Genomic DNA, 18,500 nt, shown 5'->3' on the forward strand with positions numbered 1-18,500 from the left:
TAGATAGAATCACAATGCTCCTAGGGACGAAACTCCAGGGTTTCCAGTCAGTAACTGTGAAGGACGAGCAATATATTTCCATGTCAGGATGATTGGTGGCTTGAGGGGAACTTGCAGCTGGTGACATTCCATGTATCTGCTGCTCTTGTCATTCTAGATAGAAATGATCATGGGTTTGGAAGGTACAGCACACACTACTGCTATTGAACACTAGTGCTGGAGGGCATGGCTGCTTCTGGATGTGGTGCCAATCAAGTCAGCTGCTTTGTTCTGGATAGTGTCAAGTAACTTGAATGTTGTTGGAGCTGGACCCATCCAGGTAAGTGGGAAGAATTCTTTATTCCTGTATTTAAATCCCAATACAATGATGACCAATATGCCATTTGCTAAATCCTTGCTGTACCTGCATGCAGGCTTTTAATGACTCAAGTACAAGGTCACCCATGCTCCTTTGGACAATCACATTTCCCATCAACATAACAAAGTGTGGAGCTGGATGAACACAGCAGGCCAAGCAGCATCAGAGGAGCAGGAAAGCTGACGTTTCAGGCCTAGACCCTTCATCAGAGAGGGGGATGGGGAGAGGGAACTGGAATAAATAGGGAGAGAGGGGGAGGCGGACCGAAGATGGAGAGTAAAGAAGATAGGTGGAGAGGAGAGTATAGGTGGGGAGGTAGGGAGGGGATAGGTCAGTCCAGGGAAGATGGACAGGTCAAGGAGGCTGGATGAGGTGGTAGGTAGGAAATGGAGGTGCGGCATGAGGTGAGAGGAAGGGATGGGTGAGAGGAAGAACAGGTTAGGGAAGCAGAGACAGGCTGGACTGGTTTTGGGATGCAGTGGGGGGAGGGGAAGAACTGGGCTGGTTTTGGGTTTGCAGTGGTGGAAGGGGAGATATCACTCACACTTCCCATCATCTATCTTTCTGCCGAAGTGCAAAACTTTGCATCTATTTTTGTTACATTCTATCTGCCATGTTCTTGCCAGTCCACTTTCTCTGTTCATCTTGAAGCCTCTTTGCATATTCTTCGCAATTTGTATTCCCACCATGTGTCATCATCAAATTTGAAAATACTACAATCAATACACAAATCCAGATTATTTATTTGGATTCTGATCAGCTTGGACCCAAATCTTTGCAGTACCCCACAGATCATACCCTGCTATTCTAAGAATGATCTATTTATACCTCCTCCCTGTTTCTGTCTGTTAGCAAAGTCCATTACTATTTTTCTTTTCCTTTATCTCATTGTTGGTTTGGAACTGTGAGTTGCGATTGAGAATTGAAAGTTTGGGCTGCAGCTTGTTGTAGAGTATCTATGACTCCAGGCCTTTGTGGAAGGTGAGGGAGGAGATTACAGGGGCCCTGACCCAAATTTTTAAATCATCTCTAGTCATAGGGAAGGTGCCACGGGACTGAAAGACAGTTAACGTGGCTCCACTTTATAGGAAGGGTGGTAGACATCGACCGTGGGACTGTAGACAGTGAGTTTAACCTCAGTGGGAAGGAAATTATTAGAGAAAATAGTGAAGGAGGACATTAGTCTCCGTTTAGAGAGGCAAAATTTTGATTCAGGATAGTCAGTGTGGTTTTGTCAGGGTGAGATCATGTCTAACAAGTCTGGTGGAATTTTTCAAGGAGGTGACCAAATGAATAGTTTATAATGGGTTTCAGCAAGGCCTTTGACAAGTCCCACGAAGAAGCCGATAAAGAAACTAAAAGCTCGTGGGAGCCAGGGTAACTCAGCAAGATGGATCTAAAACTAGCTTAGTGACAGGAGACAGAGTGGTGGTAGGGGGCTGTTTGTGTTATTGGAGCCCAGTGTGCAGTGGTGTATCATCGGGAGCAGTGTTGGGAACCTTACAGTTTGTGATATTCATGAACAATGGAGATGGGAATGTGGAGGGATGGTAAGTAAGTTTGTGGATGACAAGATTGGCCGGGTGGTTGATAGTGAGGCAGAAGGTGTTAGATTACAGGATGATATAAACAAATTGGTCAGATGGGCAGATCAGTAACAGATGGAATTTATCCCTGATAAATGTGAGGTGATGCACTTTGGAAGAAGGAACAAGACAAGGGAATACTCAATGAATGGCAGGACATTAGGAAGCTCAGAGGAACAGAGTGATCTTGGGGTATGTATCCACAGACCCTGAAGGTGGCAGGACTGGTTAATAGGGTAGTTAAGAAGGTGTGGGGGTTGTTTTCCGTTATCTGATGTAGCATGGATTATTAGAGCAGGAAGGTTATGATGGAGCTGTACAGGACTTTAATTTGACCATAGTCGGAATACGGTGTGCAGTGTTGGTCACCGTGCTATAGGCAGGATATGATTGCACTGGAGACGGTGCAAAGGAGATTCACCAGGATGTTGGGTGGGATGGGGCATTCAAATATGAAAAGAAGCTGGATAAACTCAGGGTGTTTTCTTCAGAGCAGAGAACATTGAGGGCATGTCCAAATAGAGGTGTATCAGATTATGAGGAGCGTAAGGGTATGAATAGAAACCGGCTATTCTACCTAGTTGAAGGGTCAGTAACAAAGCTGCATAATTCTAAAACGAAAAGCAAGACATTTAGAGGGTAGTTGAAGTGGGAAACCTCACAACCTTTGAAAAATCTTTTGGATGAGTGCTTGAAGTGTCATAACATTCATGGCTATGGATCTAATGTGGGAAGGTGGGCCAAGTATAGGTAATCGTATATTTTTGGTGGCATAGACTTGATGGTTAGAAGGGCCTTTTCTGTGTGATTCTGTCAGATTTTTCCAGAACCCCTAATAGTTGCGGACAAGTGGAGGAGCGGATTAGGAGGCAGATACTGGAAAGGTGCAGAAGTCACAGGGTTGTAGTCATGGGTAACTTCAACTTTCAAATATTGGTTGGAAACATTTTGGTTGTAATAGTTTAGATGGAGATGATTTTGGAGAAGGATTCTTGACACAGTATGTAGATAGACCAACACGAGGAGAGGCCACTTTGGATTTGGTGCCTGGCAATGAACTGGGCCAAGTGTTAGACCTTTTGGTAGGAGTGTATTTTGGCAGGAGCGATCATAACTCTATTACTTTTACAATAGTCATGGATAAGGACAGGTACATACAGCAGGGTAAGGTTTATAATTGGGGGAAGGGTAATTATAATTCTGTTAGGCAAGAACTGGGTAACATAAAATGGGAACAGATGCTGTCAGGGAACAGCACTATTGAAATGTGGAGATTGTTGAAGGAATGCAGACTGCGCGTGCTCGATACGTTTGTCCCGAGCAGGCAGGGAAGATGTGGTTGAGTGAGGGAGCCTTGGTTCTCAAGGGAGGTCGAACGACTGGTTAAGAGGAAGGAAGACGCTCATTTAAGGTTTAGGAAACAAGGAATGGAAAAGGCTCCAGAGGGATATAAGTTATCCAGGAAGGAGCTGAAGAAAGGGCTTGGGAGAGCTATAAGGGGGCATGAAAAAACGTTGGCAGATCGGATCAAGGAAAACTCCAAGGCTTTTACACATACTTGAGGAATGAGAATGACCAGAGAAAGGGTAGGGTCGATCAAGGATTGTAAAGGTAATTTGTGCACGGAGCCTAAAGGAATAGCAGATGTCCTTAATGAATACTTTTCTTCAGTGTTCACAACTGAGTGGGACCTAGTTGTAGGGGAGAACATTGATAGGATGCAGAGCTGGGCTGAGAAGTGGCAGCTGGAGTTTAACCCTGAAAAATGTGAGATGATACATTTGGCAAGGACAAACTTGAAAGCAGAATGCAGGGTCAACAGAAAGATTTTTGGCAGTGTGGAGGAGCAGAGGGATCTTGGGGTTCATGTTCACAGTTCCCTGAGAGCTGCCACCCAGGTGGATAGAGTTGTTAAGAAGGCATTTGGTGTGTTGGCTTTCATTAATAGGGGGCTTGAGTTCAAGAGCCGTGAAGTTATGCTCCAGATCTACAAAAGCCTGGTTCGGCCACATCTGGAGTATTGTGTCCAGTTCTGGTTGCCTCATTACAGGAAAGGTGTGGAGGCGTTGGAAAAGGTGCAGAGGAGATTTACCAGGATGTTGCCTGGAATGGAGGGAAGGTCTTATGAGGAAAGGTTGAGACAGCTAGGGCTTTTCTCTTTAGAATGATGAAGGATGAGAGGTGACTTGATAGAGGTGTACAAAATCATCAGACGTATAGATGGAGTAGACAGTGAGAGACTTTTTCCTGGGGCAGAGGTAGCTATTACGAGGGGGCATAATTTTAAAGTGAGTGGAGGTAGATATAGGGGAGATGTCAGAGGTAGGTTCTTTACTCAGAGAGTGGTCAGGGCATGAATACATTGCCGTAGAGAGTAGTGGAGTCGGCCTCAGGGACATTTAAGTGGCTATTAGATAGGCATATGGATGATAGTATAAGGTAGGGGTGGAGGTTAGATAGACCTTAGGTTTAGGGTAAAAGTTCGGCACAACATCGTGGGCTGAAGGGCCTGTACTGAGCTGTACTGTTCTATGTTTTATGAACAAACGACAGGTGTTTTCATTTGGGAACTGGACTGGAAAGATAAGACAGGTTAATATCATTAATATGGCTTTAAGAACATTGTAGATATTTTGGAACCAAGATGTTGCTCTGCACAAGGCTAGGAGCTGGATGAATTTTGATCTTGTTAACCAAAGGAGGACTGGTGCTGGCTAGCCAATCACAGAGAATTGTGAAAAAAATTTTTAAAAAAGAACTGGTTTAGACTGAGTTTTGGATAGAAAGCAGTTTTGTTTTAGAAGCTTCCAGTATGGGGCTGTGTTTCTTCGTCTTGCTGTCTCTAGTTATTTTCCAGTTTTTAACTTGTTGGGTGGATAAGGTTGTTAAGAAAGCATATGGTGTTTTGGCTTTCATTAACAGGGGGATCGTGTTTAAGAGCCGAGAGGTTATGCTGCAGCTCTGCAAAACCCTGGTGAGACCACACTTGGAATATTGTGTCCAGTTCTGGTCGCCCTATTATAGGAAAGATGTGGAGGCTTTGGAGAGGGTGCAAAGGAGGTTTACTAGGATGCTGCCTGGACTGGAGGGCTTGTCTTATGAGGAGAGGTTGACTGAGCTCGGACTTTTCTCTCTGGAGAGAAGGAGGAAGAGAGGTGACCTGATCGAGGTGTACGAGGTAATGAGAGGCATGGATAGAGTCGATAGCCAGAGACTTTTACCCCAGGACAGGATTGACAGCCATGAGGGGTCATAGTTTTAAGGTGTTAGGAGGAAGGTATAGAGGAGGCGTCAGAGGGAGGTTCTTCACCCAGAGAGTTGTGAGCGCATGGAATAGTTTACCAGTGGTAGTCATGGAAGCAGAGTCATTAGTGACATTTAAGCGACTGCTGGACATGCACATGGACAGCAGTGAATTGAGGGGAATGTAGGTGAGGTTATTTTATTTTTGGATTAAGATTATTCCACGGCACAACATTGTGGGCCAAAGGGCCTGTACTGTGCTGTACTCTTCTATGTTCTATGTTCTATGAAAGTTCTGAGAAAAGAATGCTAGCCTGTAAGAAATAAGTAAAATTCTCCAGAGGTCTGCAGAAACTGTTTGCGTTGAACAGTGACTCTACAATTCAAGCAAGATGCACAGTCCTTCCCGCTGTAATACAACTCATTGTCTGAGGATTTCATGAAGCCTGGTAGTCATTGTTGAGACAGTTATGAAATTGGCATATTACAATTATTTATTTTCTTTTCTAATTTATCCCTTAATTCTGTCTGTCAGTTTGTGATGGGGGTTTCTGATCGAAGAAGATCGGGCTTACATCATAAATATAGATTACCCTGTAGTTTATTTATGTTCTTCGAAAGTTACATTCTTCATTGTAAATTATTAACTGGTATTTATGCTATAAACTTGGTGTCTGAGATCTATTATTTATAAAGTCTGGTCAGGAACAATTGAGCAATCTCGAGGGTCATTGAATGTTTTAATTTTACTGTGTTGCAACTCCAGTGACTGCGAGGCTGATTTGATTTGTCTTGCTATTCCTGTGTTGTAACATAATTCTCAATCCATACTAGTATATTCCCTCAATCCAACGCATTCTGTGTGTGACAGATCTAATTCACATCCACTTGTTCACAATTATCTACGCTACAAGTACCATCCTTAAAAAAAACTTCAACAGGTTTGTCAAATACAATTTCTCTTCTGTGGATTTGTTTTGACTCATTCCAGTAGCATATTTTCTAAGTCTCTTTATCATATTCTTTATAATACATCCTACCATTTTTCCTACTTCTGATGTCAAAGTAACAGGTTTATAGTTCTCCATTCTTCCTCTCTTTTAAGAGTAAAATAGGCAAGATAGCTCAACCATGGCTAACAAAGGAAATCAGAGAAAGTGTTAAAACTAAAGAGGAGGCATATAAATTGGCCAGAAAAAGCAGCAAACCTAATGACTGGGAGAAATTTAAAGTCCAGCAGAAGAGAACAAATGGTTTAATTTGGAATGAGAAAATAGAATATGTAAGTAAGCTTGCGGAAAACATAAAAACTGACTGCAAAAGCTCCTGTAGATGTATGAAGAGAAAAAGACTGGTGAAGACAAATGTAGGTCCCTTGTAGTTAGAATCAGATGAATTAATAATGGACAACAAAGAGATGGCAGACCAGTTGAACAAGTACTTTGGATCTGTGTTTACCAGGGGGGCAAAAATAATCTTCAGAAAATGCTAGGGGACTGAGGGTTAAACAAGGAGGAGGAACTGAAGGAAATCCTTATTAGCCAGGAAATGGTATTGGGGAAATTCATGGGACTAAAACCTGATAAGCCCCAGGGCCTGATGATCTACACTCCAGAGTACTTAAGGAAGTGGCCCCAGAAATAGCAGATGCATTGGTGATCATTTTCAAGCATTCTGTAGACTCTGGGAGAACCCCAATGGACTGGAGGGTAGCTAATGTAACTCCACACTTTAAAAATGAAAGGAGACAGAAAATGGAGAATTCTCGGCTGGTTAGCCTGAGTGTTGGGGAAAATGCTGAAGTCAGTTATTAAGGATGTGCATTTGAAAAGCAATGACTGAATTGGCCGAAGTCAGCATGGATTCACTGAAGGGAAATCATGCCTGACAAATCTGGAATTTTTTGAAGACATGACTAGTAGAATGGGCAATGGTGAATCAGTGGATCAGAAAGAAAAAATAGAAGTTGCTGGAAAAGCTCAACAGATATGGCAGCATTTGTGAAGAGAAATCAAAGTTAACATTTTGGGCCTGGTGACCCTTCCTCACAACTCTCCAAAGCTGGGTACCCACTCTAAGCTGGGTGGCAGCGTGTGTTGTGAGGAAGTTGCTAGGAGGCTGCAGGGTGAGCAGACTGGCTAAGTTGGCAAATACTTGGCAAATGTAATATAATGTGGATAAATGTGAGGCTATTCACTTTGGTGGCAAAAGCAGGAAGACAGATTATTACCTGAATGGTGGCAGTTCAGGAAAAGGCGGGGTGCACCGAGACCAGAGTGTTAGGGTGGATTTGTTGCTGAAGGTTGGCATGCAGCTGCAGCAGGCAGTGAGGAAAGCTAATGGCATGCTGGCCTTCATACAGAGAGGATTTGAGTATCGGAGCGAGGATGTCTAGCTGCAGTTATACAGGGCCTTGGTGAGGCCACACCTTGAGTATCATGCACAGTTCTGGTCTCCTCGTCTGAGGAAGGACATTCTTCCTATTAAGAAGTCCAGCAAAAGTTCACCTGACTGATTCCCAGGGTAGCAGGACTGATATATAAGGAAAGACTGGATTGGGTGGGATTTTACTCGCTGGAATTTAGAAGAATTAAAGGGTTCTCATAGAAACATTTAAAATCGTGATGGGACTGGACAGGCCAGATGTGAGAAGAACGTTCCCGATTTTGGGGAAGCCCAGATTTAGGGGTCACAGTCTAAGAATAAGGAGGAAGCAATTCAGGACTGAGATGAGGAAGAATTTCTTCATACGGAGAGTTGAGAACCTGTGCAATTCTCTCCTACAGGAGGCTACTGGTGCCAGTTCATTAGATATATTCAAGAGGGAGCTGAACGTGGCTCCTGCGGCTAAATGGGTCAAGACGTATGGAGAGAAAGTAAGAGTGGGATACTGAAATTGTATGATCAGTCATCAGAACAGCCTAGTTCTGCACCTACTTTCTAGGTTTCAATGTTTAAATTGTGGGGTTACATTTCTAGCTTACAGGAATTCTTTCTAGAATCTAGAGAATTTTAAAAGATAACAACCTATGCATGCTCTATCTCTATCGCCATCTACTTCAACACTTTCGAATGTAGCTTGTTTGGTCCGGGGATTTATCAACCTTCCAATCCAAATAATTTTTCAACTACTGTCTTTTTATTTAGACCAATTTCTTTCAGTTTCACGTTCTTTGGTCGTCTAATCTATCTGGGAGATTTTCTGTATCTTCTTCTGTGAAGATAATGACAAAGCGATTGGTTAGGTTCTCTGCCATTTCCCTGTTCTTCATTATAAATTGCCCTCTCTGCCTTAAACTAATTGTGTATATCAATACCAGCTCTTTATAACAGGACTTACTGTATGTAATAGGACCAACAAGATACTGACTATATTAATAGGTCTAATTGGAAAAGAAGATTAACTGTATAATAGGACTGACTCTACATAACAGGACCATCTGTATATAAAAGTACCAACTCCATACAACAGGACTGGCTATGAATGACAGGGCCAATTGCGTGTAACAGGACCAACTCAGAATAACATAGCTGACTGTATGAAATAGTACTGACTATGAGAAACAATTGTAAGTAAAAGTAATAACTGATTCGAAGTTAGGAGACAGAGGGTGGAGGTGTAGGTTGCTTTTCAGACTGGAGACCTGTGACCAGCGTGTGCCACAAGGACCGATGCTGGGTCCACTGCTTTTTATCAATTAAATAAATGATTTGGATATCAACATAGGAGGTATGGTTAGAACATTTGTTGATGGTACTAAAATTGGTGGTGTAGTGGACAGCCAAGATGGTTACCTCAGAGTACAATGTGACCTTGATCAGGTGGGCTAATGGCTGAGGAGTGGATCTGGAGTCTAATTTAGAACAATGTGAGGTGCTGCATTTTGGAAAGGCAAATCAGGGCCGGACTTTTACACTTAATAGTAAGGTCCTAGGGAGCATTGTGGAACAAAGAAACCTTGGAGTACAGGCTCATCGTTCCTTGCAAATGGAGCCACAAGTAGACAGGGCAGTGAAGAAGGTGTTTGGTACGCTTGCCTTTATTGGTCAGTGCATTGAGTACAGGGTTTGGGAGGGTCATGTTGCAGCTGTACAGGACGTTGGTTAGGCCACCAATTGAATATTGTGTTCAAATGTGGTCTCCCTGCTCGGGTGAAGGATGTTTGAAACTTGAAAGGGTTCAGAAATTATTTACGAGGATGTTGCAAGGGTTGGAGGGCTTGAGCTCTGGGAGATGCTGAATGGGCTTGGGCAGTTTTTCCTAGACTGTCAGAGGCTGAGGGGTGAACTTATAATAAGTTTATAAAATCATGAGGGGCATGGATAAGGTGAATAACCAAGGTCTTTCCCCAGGGAAACAAGAGGGCATAGGTTTCAGCTGAGAGGGAAAGATTTGAAAGGAATATCAGGGGCAACTTTTTCACACAGAGGGGTCTGTGTGTATGGAATGAGCTGCCAGAGGAAGTGGTGGAGGCTGATACAATTACAATATTTATAAGGCATCTGGATGGATATATGAATAGGAAGGGTTTAGAGGGATATGGGACAAATGCTGTCAAATGGGACTAGATTTATTTAGGGTATCTGTTTGACATGAATGGGTTTGACAAAATGATCTGTCTCCATAATTTAGAGCCCTATGTCTCTGTGACTAAGAGGACCTACTGTACCCACAGTCATTGATGTATAATAGAACTAAATATTTGTGAGTAAAATTAAAGTATACAGCAAATGTTTCAAATTTAAGAAGTAACAACTTCTGATTAGCCTCTAACAAGAGAAAACACAACCTAGCTGACATGATCAGCTTGATTGCAGGTAGTATGAGAGATTGAATGAAACAGAGGATTGGTTCAACCTGGTATTCATCCATGTCTACATCTTAGTCTCACTGTCCATGGGCTTCTCATTGTCATTGTCCTGGCAGATAAGTTGGTAGGGTTTCTTCATCTCGTTTTCCTCAATGCCAGAGTTGCAACCCTCGGCATCCATTTTCTGAAGCTCATGACGTGAGAGGTGCTGTACAATGCCAGCTCCCAGTGAGTCTCCCAATACATTGGTTGTGGTGCGCAGTCGATCTCTACAAAACCAATTAGCAACACACACCCATCAGCCATGTGTACTAAATATAGCTACAGAAAATGAGAATTTTAGTTAAATATTGCTGTGTATGAAGTATTTAGAAAATATGAAAATAAGAGGAATTGACAAAGTCTGGTAGCATGTTTGGGAAGAAAGCAGAATTAACATTTCGAGTCTGGTGAATCTTCTTCAGAACCCACAACCACTGAATTGAAGCGTTAGCTTCGCTTTCTCTCCACAAATGCTCCCTGGCCGGCTGAGTATTCCCAACAATTTCTGTTTTTTGTTTCAGATCTCCAATATTCACATTTCTTTGTTTTATGAGAATTAGAGGATTTTGAGTAGCCGTATCTAGCCGAAAGAGCACAGTGGGGAGAGAAACCATACTGTCAGTAGGGCAGAAATTATATCCATCTAGAAGGAGATGAAAAATAATGAAGGATCAATCACATCAATAAGTCACTGCCCCGAGAGAACTAAAGGTATTATCAGTGTAAACAAGGGGTGATGTTTTATGTCAGACAATGCATGTTGTTGTGAGGCCTTATTTAGTGTTTTGCTTTAGAGTCAGGCTATTTTACTTCTAGTTTAGGAAGTTATAAAACACCACATTGACTGACTATCTTTAAATTGTGTGCCTTTTGACAACAATAGAATGTATCTGCAAATGCAAATTCACCTCATACATTCACATGTGTGTGTGACAGGGGTGGGTAGGGGTTAGAGAGAGTGTGAGTGTGTGTGAGGGGGGAGAGAGAGAGTGTGTGTGTGTGCGTGTGTGTGTGTGTGTGTGAGAGATGGGGGGTGGGTGGGGTGTAGAGAGAGTGTGAGTATTTGTGTGGGGGGGAGGGAGAGAGTGTGTGTGTGTGTGTGTGTGTGTGTGTGTGTGTGTGTGTGTGTGTGTGTGTGTGTGTGTGTGTGTGTGTGTGTGCGTGTGTGTGTGCGCGTGTGCGCGTGTGCGAGAGACAGAGAGAGTGTGGGGTCACCTTTAGTGCGACATGAACCCAAGGTCCTGGTTGAGGCCGTCCACATGGAGGTAAGAGGAAACAGGGATTATAGATTGGTTAGCCTAAAAACAGTAGCGAGGAAAATGTTCAAGTCCATTATAAAATATTTAACAGCAGAGCACTTGGAAATAAAGTGACAAGATCAGACAGATTTATGGATTTACAGAAAGGATACCATGTTTCTTGACAAGTGTCCTGGAGTTATTTGAGGATGTAACTAGTTGAGTTGATGAGGGGGAGCTAGTGTATCGCTTTACTTGGGCTTTCATTAGGTTTTTTGATAAGATCCCACAAAAGAGATTAGCATGTAAAATTAAAGCACAAGGGACTGGGGATAGTGGCCTGACACAGAGAAAGTATTAACTGGCAGTCATTATTTGTCTTCCTTTGTGAAGGCAGAACCAAAGTATGTATTTATTTGGTCTGCTGTTTTTTTGTTCTCCATTATAATTGACACCGAGCTCATCTCCACCTATCTGGACTCCATTTTCTCCCCTTTGGTCCAGGAACTCCCCACCTATGTCCGTGACACCACCCATGCCCTCCACCTCCTCCAGGACTTCCAATTCCCTGGCCCCCAACACCTCATTTTCACCATGGACGTCCAGTCCCTATACGCCTGTATTCCGCATGCAGATGGCCTCAAGGCCCTCCGCTTCCTCCTGTCCCGCAGGCCCGACCACTCCCCCTCCACCGACACCCTCATCCGCCTAGCTGAACTCGTCCTCACCCTCAACAACTTCTCTTTCGATTCCTCCCACTTCCTACAGACAAAGTGGATGGCCATGGGCACCTGCATGGGCCCCAGCTATGCCTGCCTCTTTGCAGGTTACATGGAACAGTCCCTCTTCCGCACCTACACAGGCCCCAAACCCCACCTCTTCCTCTGGTACACTGATGACTGTATCGGCGCCGCCTCTTGCTCCCCAGAGGAGCTCGAACAGTTCATCCACTTCACCAACACCTTCCACCCCAACCTTCAGTTCACCTGGGCCATCTCCAACACATCCCTCACCTTCCTGGATCTCTCAGTCTTCATCTCAGGCAACCAGCTTGTAACTGATGTCCATTTCAAGCCCACCGACTCCCACAGCTACCTAGAATACACCTCCTCCCACCCACCCTCCTGCAAAAATTCCATCCCCTATTCCCAATTCCTCCACCTCCGCCGCATATGCTCCCAGGATGAGGCATTCCACTCCCGCACATCCCAGATGTCCAAGTTCTTCAAGGACCGCAACTTTCCCCCCACAGTGGTCAAGAACGCCCTTGACCGCGTCTCCCGCATTTCCCGCAACACATCCCTCACACCCCGCCCCCGCCTCAACCGCCCAAAGAGGATCCCCCTCGTTCTCACACACCACCCCACCAACCTCCGGACACAACGCATCATCCTCTGACACTTCCGCCATCTACAATCCGATCCCACCACCCAAGACATTTTTCCATCCCCACCCTTGTCTGCTTTCCGGAGAGACCACTCTCTCCGTGACTCCCTTGTTCGCTCCACACTGCCCTCCAACCCCATCGCAGCTGGCACCTTCCCCTGCGACCGCAGGAAATGCTACACTTGCCTCCACACCTCCTTCCTCACCCCTATCCCAGGCCCCAAGATGACTTTCTATATTAAGCAGAGGTTCACCTGCAGATCTGCCAATGTGGTATACTGTATCCATTGTACCCGGTGTGGCTTCCTCTACATTGGGGAAACCAAGCGGAGGCTTGGGGACTGCTTTGCAGAACACCTCCGCTCGGTTCGCAATAAACAACTGCACCTCCCAGTCGCAAACTATTTCCATTTGCACTCCCCCTCCCATTCCTTAGACGACATGTCTATCCTGGGCCTCCTGCAGTGCCACAATGATGCCACCCGAAGGTTGCAGGAACAGCAACTCATATTCCGCTTGGGAACCCTGCAGCCCAATGGTATCAATGTGGACTTCACCAGCTTCAAAATCTCCCCTTCCCCCACCGCATCCCAAAACCAGCCCAGTTCGTCCCCTCCCCCCACTGCACCACACAACCAGCCCAGCTCTTCCCCTCCACCCACTGCATCCCAAAACCAGTCCAGCCTGTCTCTGCCTCCCTAACCTGTTCTTCCTCTCACCCATCCCTTCCTCCCACCCCAAGCCGCACCTCCATCTCCTACCTACTAACCTCATCCCACCTCCTTGACCTGTCCGTCTTCCCTGGACTGACCTATCTCCTCACTACCTCCCCACCTATACTCTCTCCTCTCCACCTACCTTCTTTTCTCTCCATCTTCGGTCCACCTCCCCCTCTCTCCCTATTTATTCCAGAACCCTCACCCCATCCCCCTCTCTGATGAAGGGTCTAGGCCCGAAACGTCAGCTTTTGTGCTCCTGAGATGCTGCTTGGCCTGCTGTGTTCATCCAGCCTCACATTTTATTATCTTGGATTCTCCAGCATCTGCAGTTCCCACTATCACAGCATTTATTGCCTATTGGGGGTTCAGAGTCAACCTCATTGCTGTGGGTCTGGAGTCACATGTATGACAGACCAGGTGAGGGTGGCATTTTCTGCCCCTAAGGGACATCAGTGAACCAGCTGGGTTCACGGCCATCATTAGATTCTTAATTCCAGATATTTTAATGAATTCAAATTCCACCATCCATCGTAGGATTCCAACCAGGGTCTCTGGAAAATTATCTGGGTCTCTGGATTAGAACTCCAGTGATGATACCACCAGGCTATCGCCTCCAGGATATGGATATGACCACAAAATATTGGAGGAGAACAAGACGATTTGTTTCATCGAGCCTGTTCCTAATAAGCTTGGATTGCTTTCGTTGCAGTAGAGATAGTTGAGGGGAGAACCTGTCGAGGCGTATAAGATTGTGGGGAGCCTAGCAGGGTGAAGAAAAAGCAGCTGTTTCCCTTCATTGAAGGGTTAATAACAAGGGTGCATAATTTTAAAGTGAAATGCTGGAGGTTCAGAGGGGATTTGGGGAAAAACATTGTCACGCAGAGGCTGGTGGCAGTCTGGAATGCACTGCCTAGAGGGGTAGATGAGGAGGCAAACCTTTGAAAAAATACTTGGACGAGCACTTGGCGTGTCATAACATTCAAGGTTTTGGGCCTAGTCTGGGAAAGTGGGCCGAGTGTAGGTTGTAGTATATTTCTGGTGGGACAGACACGATGGGCCAAAGGGCTCTTCTGTACTGTATGGTTCTGCAATTTATTGAAGGGAAAATGAAGCTAGCATGATGGAGAAAAAAACAGAAGCAAGTGATGTTGCGTTAGGGGGGGTTTGTACGGATCATGAAAACAAGCATGAACTAGGAGACCAAAGGGCCTATTTCTGTGATATAAATACTTGGTGAAGACACACGTACAGGAACCAATCCACCGCAATGATCAGAGTGATGTCGTCTGTTGGAAGCCCAACTGATGTCAGTACGATCACCATGGTAACCAAGCCTGCCTGTGGGATGCCAGCAGCACCGATACTAGCGGCTGTGGCAGTGATGCTGGTTGGAAGAGAAAAGAAAGGCATTAAACAATTTGTCCAGGGTAATCCGCATCAAATCTAACAACATTGTAAACGTCAGTCAGACTGTTGGGGATGGAGTGGACATCTTCACAATGGCAAAAGTTACACAGAACCTGTAACCACTGCCCTCACATCAACTATTTGCAGAGTTTCAGAAGAATAGAATTGTTTACAATGAGCATAAGCATGAGAAAGCTAATATACTGTAATGGCAAAATCAAACAAGTCCCACTGTCCGCGCTGTCCCCATGGCCTTGTATCAATCCCAAACTAGTCTCATTGCCCTATTCTCTCTCCTAGCCCTGCAACAATACCAAACTAAACTCGCATCCCTTCTTTCCTCAGAACCCTGGATCGATCCTAAAGTAAACCATTGCCCCACTCTCTCCCCATCATCCTGCATCTTAAAATCACAGAATAATTGAATTCTTACACCATAAGATTGGCCATTTGGCATTTCTTATCCATGTTTACCCTCTGAAAGAGCAACCCACCCAGCCCCATCCCTCACCTCTGGCAGTACCGTCACCACGTTGTAAGGCATTCCTACAGCTGGCACCCAGTTCTGCTGGGATCATCTTTGGGTAGATTTGCCACCACCAGCCCTTCCTGTATAAACTCAGTTAACGGGGCAAACTTGTATTAGTGGTAAGGGATTAACCCCAGTCAGCCTTTGGCAGAAGTGGCACAAACATAAGAAACAAGTAGTTTATTACGTCATAGTAAGATAACAGGTTCTATTAGCTTAAAACAGGTCAACTTATTAACACTAAGGGCTGAATCCCGTGGGTATTTTTGTTTCTATGTTAGGTTCATCGTGTTTCACAGAAGGTTTCTCTCTATGATATATAGCAAGATCTCACATTGTACAAAATGCGGAGGAATGGGATTGTGGGAGATATAACAGTTTGGATCGGAAATTGGCTTGCTGAAAGAAGACAGAGGGTGGTAGTTGATGGGAAATGTTCATCCTGGAGACCAGTTACTAGTGGTGTACCGCAAGGATCGGTGTTGGGTCCACTGCTGTTTGTCATTTTTATAAATGACCTGGATGAGGGCGTAGAAGGATGGGTTAGTAAATTTGCAGACGACACTAAGGTCGGTGGAGTTGTGGATAGTGACGAAGGATGCTGTAGGTTGCAGAGAGACATAGATAATCTGCAGAGCTGGGCTGAGAGGTGGCAAATGGAGTTTAATGCAGACAAGTGTGAGGTGATGCACTTTGGTAGGAGTAACCAGAAGGCAAATTACTACGCTAATGGTAAGATTCTTAGTAGTGTAGATGAGCAGAGAGATCTCAGTGTCCATGTACACAGACCCTTGAAAGTTGCTACCCAGGTTGACAGGGCTGTTAAGAAGGCATACAGTGTTTTAGCTTTTATTAATAGAGGGATCGAGTACCGGAACCAAGAGGTTATGGTGAAGCTGTACAAAACTCTGGTGCGGCCGCACTTGGAGTATTGTGTCCAGTTCTGGTCACCGCATTATAAGAAGGATGTGGAAGCTTTGGAAAGGGTGCAGAGGAGATTTACTAGGATGTTGCCTGGTATGGAGGGAAGGTCTTAGGAGGAAAGGCTGAGGGACTTGAGGCTGTTTTCATTAGAGAGAAGAAGGTTGAGAGGTGACTTAATAGAAACATATAAAATAATCAGAGGGTTAGATAGGGTGGATAGGGAGAGACTTTTTCTGAGGATGGTGACGGCAAGCACGAGGGGGCACAGCTTTAAATTGAGGGGTGAAAGATATAGGAGAGATGTCAGAGGTAGTTTCTTTACTCAGAGAGTAGTAAGGGAATGGAACGCTTTGCCTGCAACGGTAGTAGATTCACCAACTTTAAGTACATTTAAGTCGTCATTGGATAAGCATATGGACCTACACGGAATAGTGTACGTTAGAGGGGCTTGAGATGGGTATGACAAGTCGGCACAACATCGAGGGCCGAAGGGCCTGTACTGCGCTGTAATGTTCTATGTTCTATGTTCTAGAACAGGCACCTGTTTAGCTCCAGGTGGCAGAGGGCCTTGTAGTGTCAGCAATCGGGGGCTTCATCCAAATGTGCAAGGAGGTACAGAACAGTAGACAGGTATGCGATAGCCACTTTCAAGTACTCTCTCCTCATTTCAATGTAATTCCCTTTGTTGAATGCAGTTCTTTCTGATGCAAGTTTCTGACATTCAAACTGAACGTAAAATCCTGCACTGGGGAGACAGAGTGCAGAATGGGTGACTGCTTTGCAGAACATCTACATTCAGTCTGAAAAAAATGACTTTGAGTTTCCAGTTGACCACATCACGATGCTCCCTGGACAACACCCTACTATAGGAAAGATGTGGAGGCTTTGGAGAGGGTGCAAAGGAGGTTTACCAGGATGCTGCCTGGACTGGAGGGCTTGTCTTACGAGGAGAGGTTGACTGAGCTCGGACTTTTCTCTCTGGAGAGAAGGAGGAAGAGAGGTGACCTGATCGAGGTGTACATGGTAATGAGAGGCATGGATAGAGTCGATAGGCAGAGACTTTTCCCCAGGGCAGGATTGACTGCCACAAGGGGTCATAGTTTTAAGGTGTTAGGAGGAAGGTATAGAGGAGACGTCAGAGGGAGGTTCTTCACCCAGAGAGTTGTGAGTGCATGGAATAGTTTACCAGTGGTAGTCGTGGAAGCAGAGTCATTAGTGACATTTAAGCGACTGCTGGACATGCAAATGGACAGCAGTGAATTGAGGGGAATGTAGGTTAGGTTATTTTGTTTTTGGATTAGGAATATTCCACGGCACAACATCGTGGGCCGAAGGGCCTGTACTGTGCTGTACTTTTCTATGTTCTATGTTCTATAGCACCCCGGTCTCAGTTTTGCAGCAGTGCTCCAGCGAAGCTGAAGGAACAGCACCTTATTTTCCATTTGAGAACATTGAAATCTTCTGGATTCAGTATTGTGGTCAACAACTTTAGGGCTTGCGCACCTTTTCCGATGTACTTACCCCAACCTCCACATACCAGCTGTTGTCATCACTTGAGTTGCTACCACAAACAATTCACAAACCCACAATAACCTATTGCCACCTACCAATGGTCCCCATTAGCAGCATTTGATTCTCACAGGCTAACCTCTACCCATTCCTTTTTCTGCCTAAACTGCTTTTCTCTCTCTCTGGGCTCTATCTCCAACAACGTGAATAAATCCCATCCCTAAGAAACTTCTCCAATAATTTCCCTACCACTGATGTAAGGCTTACCAGCCTATAATTTCCTGGATTATTCCTGTTGCTCTTCTAAAACAAAGAAACAGAACTGGCTATCCTCTGAGACTATTTCCATGATGAAAGAGAATCCAAAAATTTCATTCACGGGCTCAGCAATTTCCTCGCCTGAGACCTTAATGTTATAGGGGGTGGAATTTTTGGGGGCAGGTGGGTGGGAGCAGGTGCATTCTAGGTAGCAGGGGGGTCGGTGGGCTTGAAATGGATATTGGTTTCTAGCTGGTTGCCTGAGATGGAGACAGAGAGGTCCAGGAAGGTGAGGGATGTGCTGGAGATGGCCCAGGTGAACTTGAGATTGGGGTGGAAGCTGTTGGTGAAATGGATGAACTGTTCGAGCTCCTCTTGGGAGCACAAGGCAGCGCCAATACAGTTATTAATGTAACAGAGGAAGAGGTGGGGTTTGGGGCCAGTGTAGGTGCGGAAGAGGGACTGTTCCACATAATCTCCAACACATCCC

At 45.0% G+C, this 18,500-nt stretch overlaps 1 protein-coding gene across 4 annotated transcripts in view; it reads right to left on the minus strand.

Moving 5' to 3' along the window:
• Window positions 1–10,062: 10,062 nt before the first annotated feature.
• The window catches only part of LOC125451014 (excitatory amino acid transporter 1-like), a 140,761-nt gene continuing 132,323 nt past the window's right edge, over window positions 10,063–18,500 (minus strand). For 3 of the 4 annotated variants that reach the window (XM_059645054.1, XM_059645055.1, XM_059645053.1), the window contains 2 exons: window positions 14,633–14,767; window positions 10,063–10,267 (listed from right to left, as the gene is read on the minus strand). In XM_059645054.1, the coding sequence (XP_059501037.1) occupies window positions 10,063–10,267; window positions 14,633–14,767 (340 nt within the window). The remainder of the gene's footprint in view (window positions 10,268–14,632; window positions 14,768–18,500) is intronic. The other variant, XM_048527639.1, reaches the window with a different exon arrangement.

This window comes from Stegostoma tigrinum, chromosome 3 (genome assembly GCF_030684315.1).
Source record: "Stegostoma tigrinum isolate sSteTig4 chromosome 3, sSteTig4.hap1, whole genome shotgun sequence".
NCBI classification, from domain to species: domain Eukaryota; kingdom Metazoa; phylum Chordata; class Chondrichthyes; order Orectolobiformes; family Stegostomatidae; genus Stegostoma; species Stegostoma tigrinum.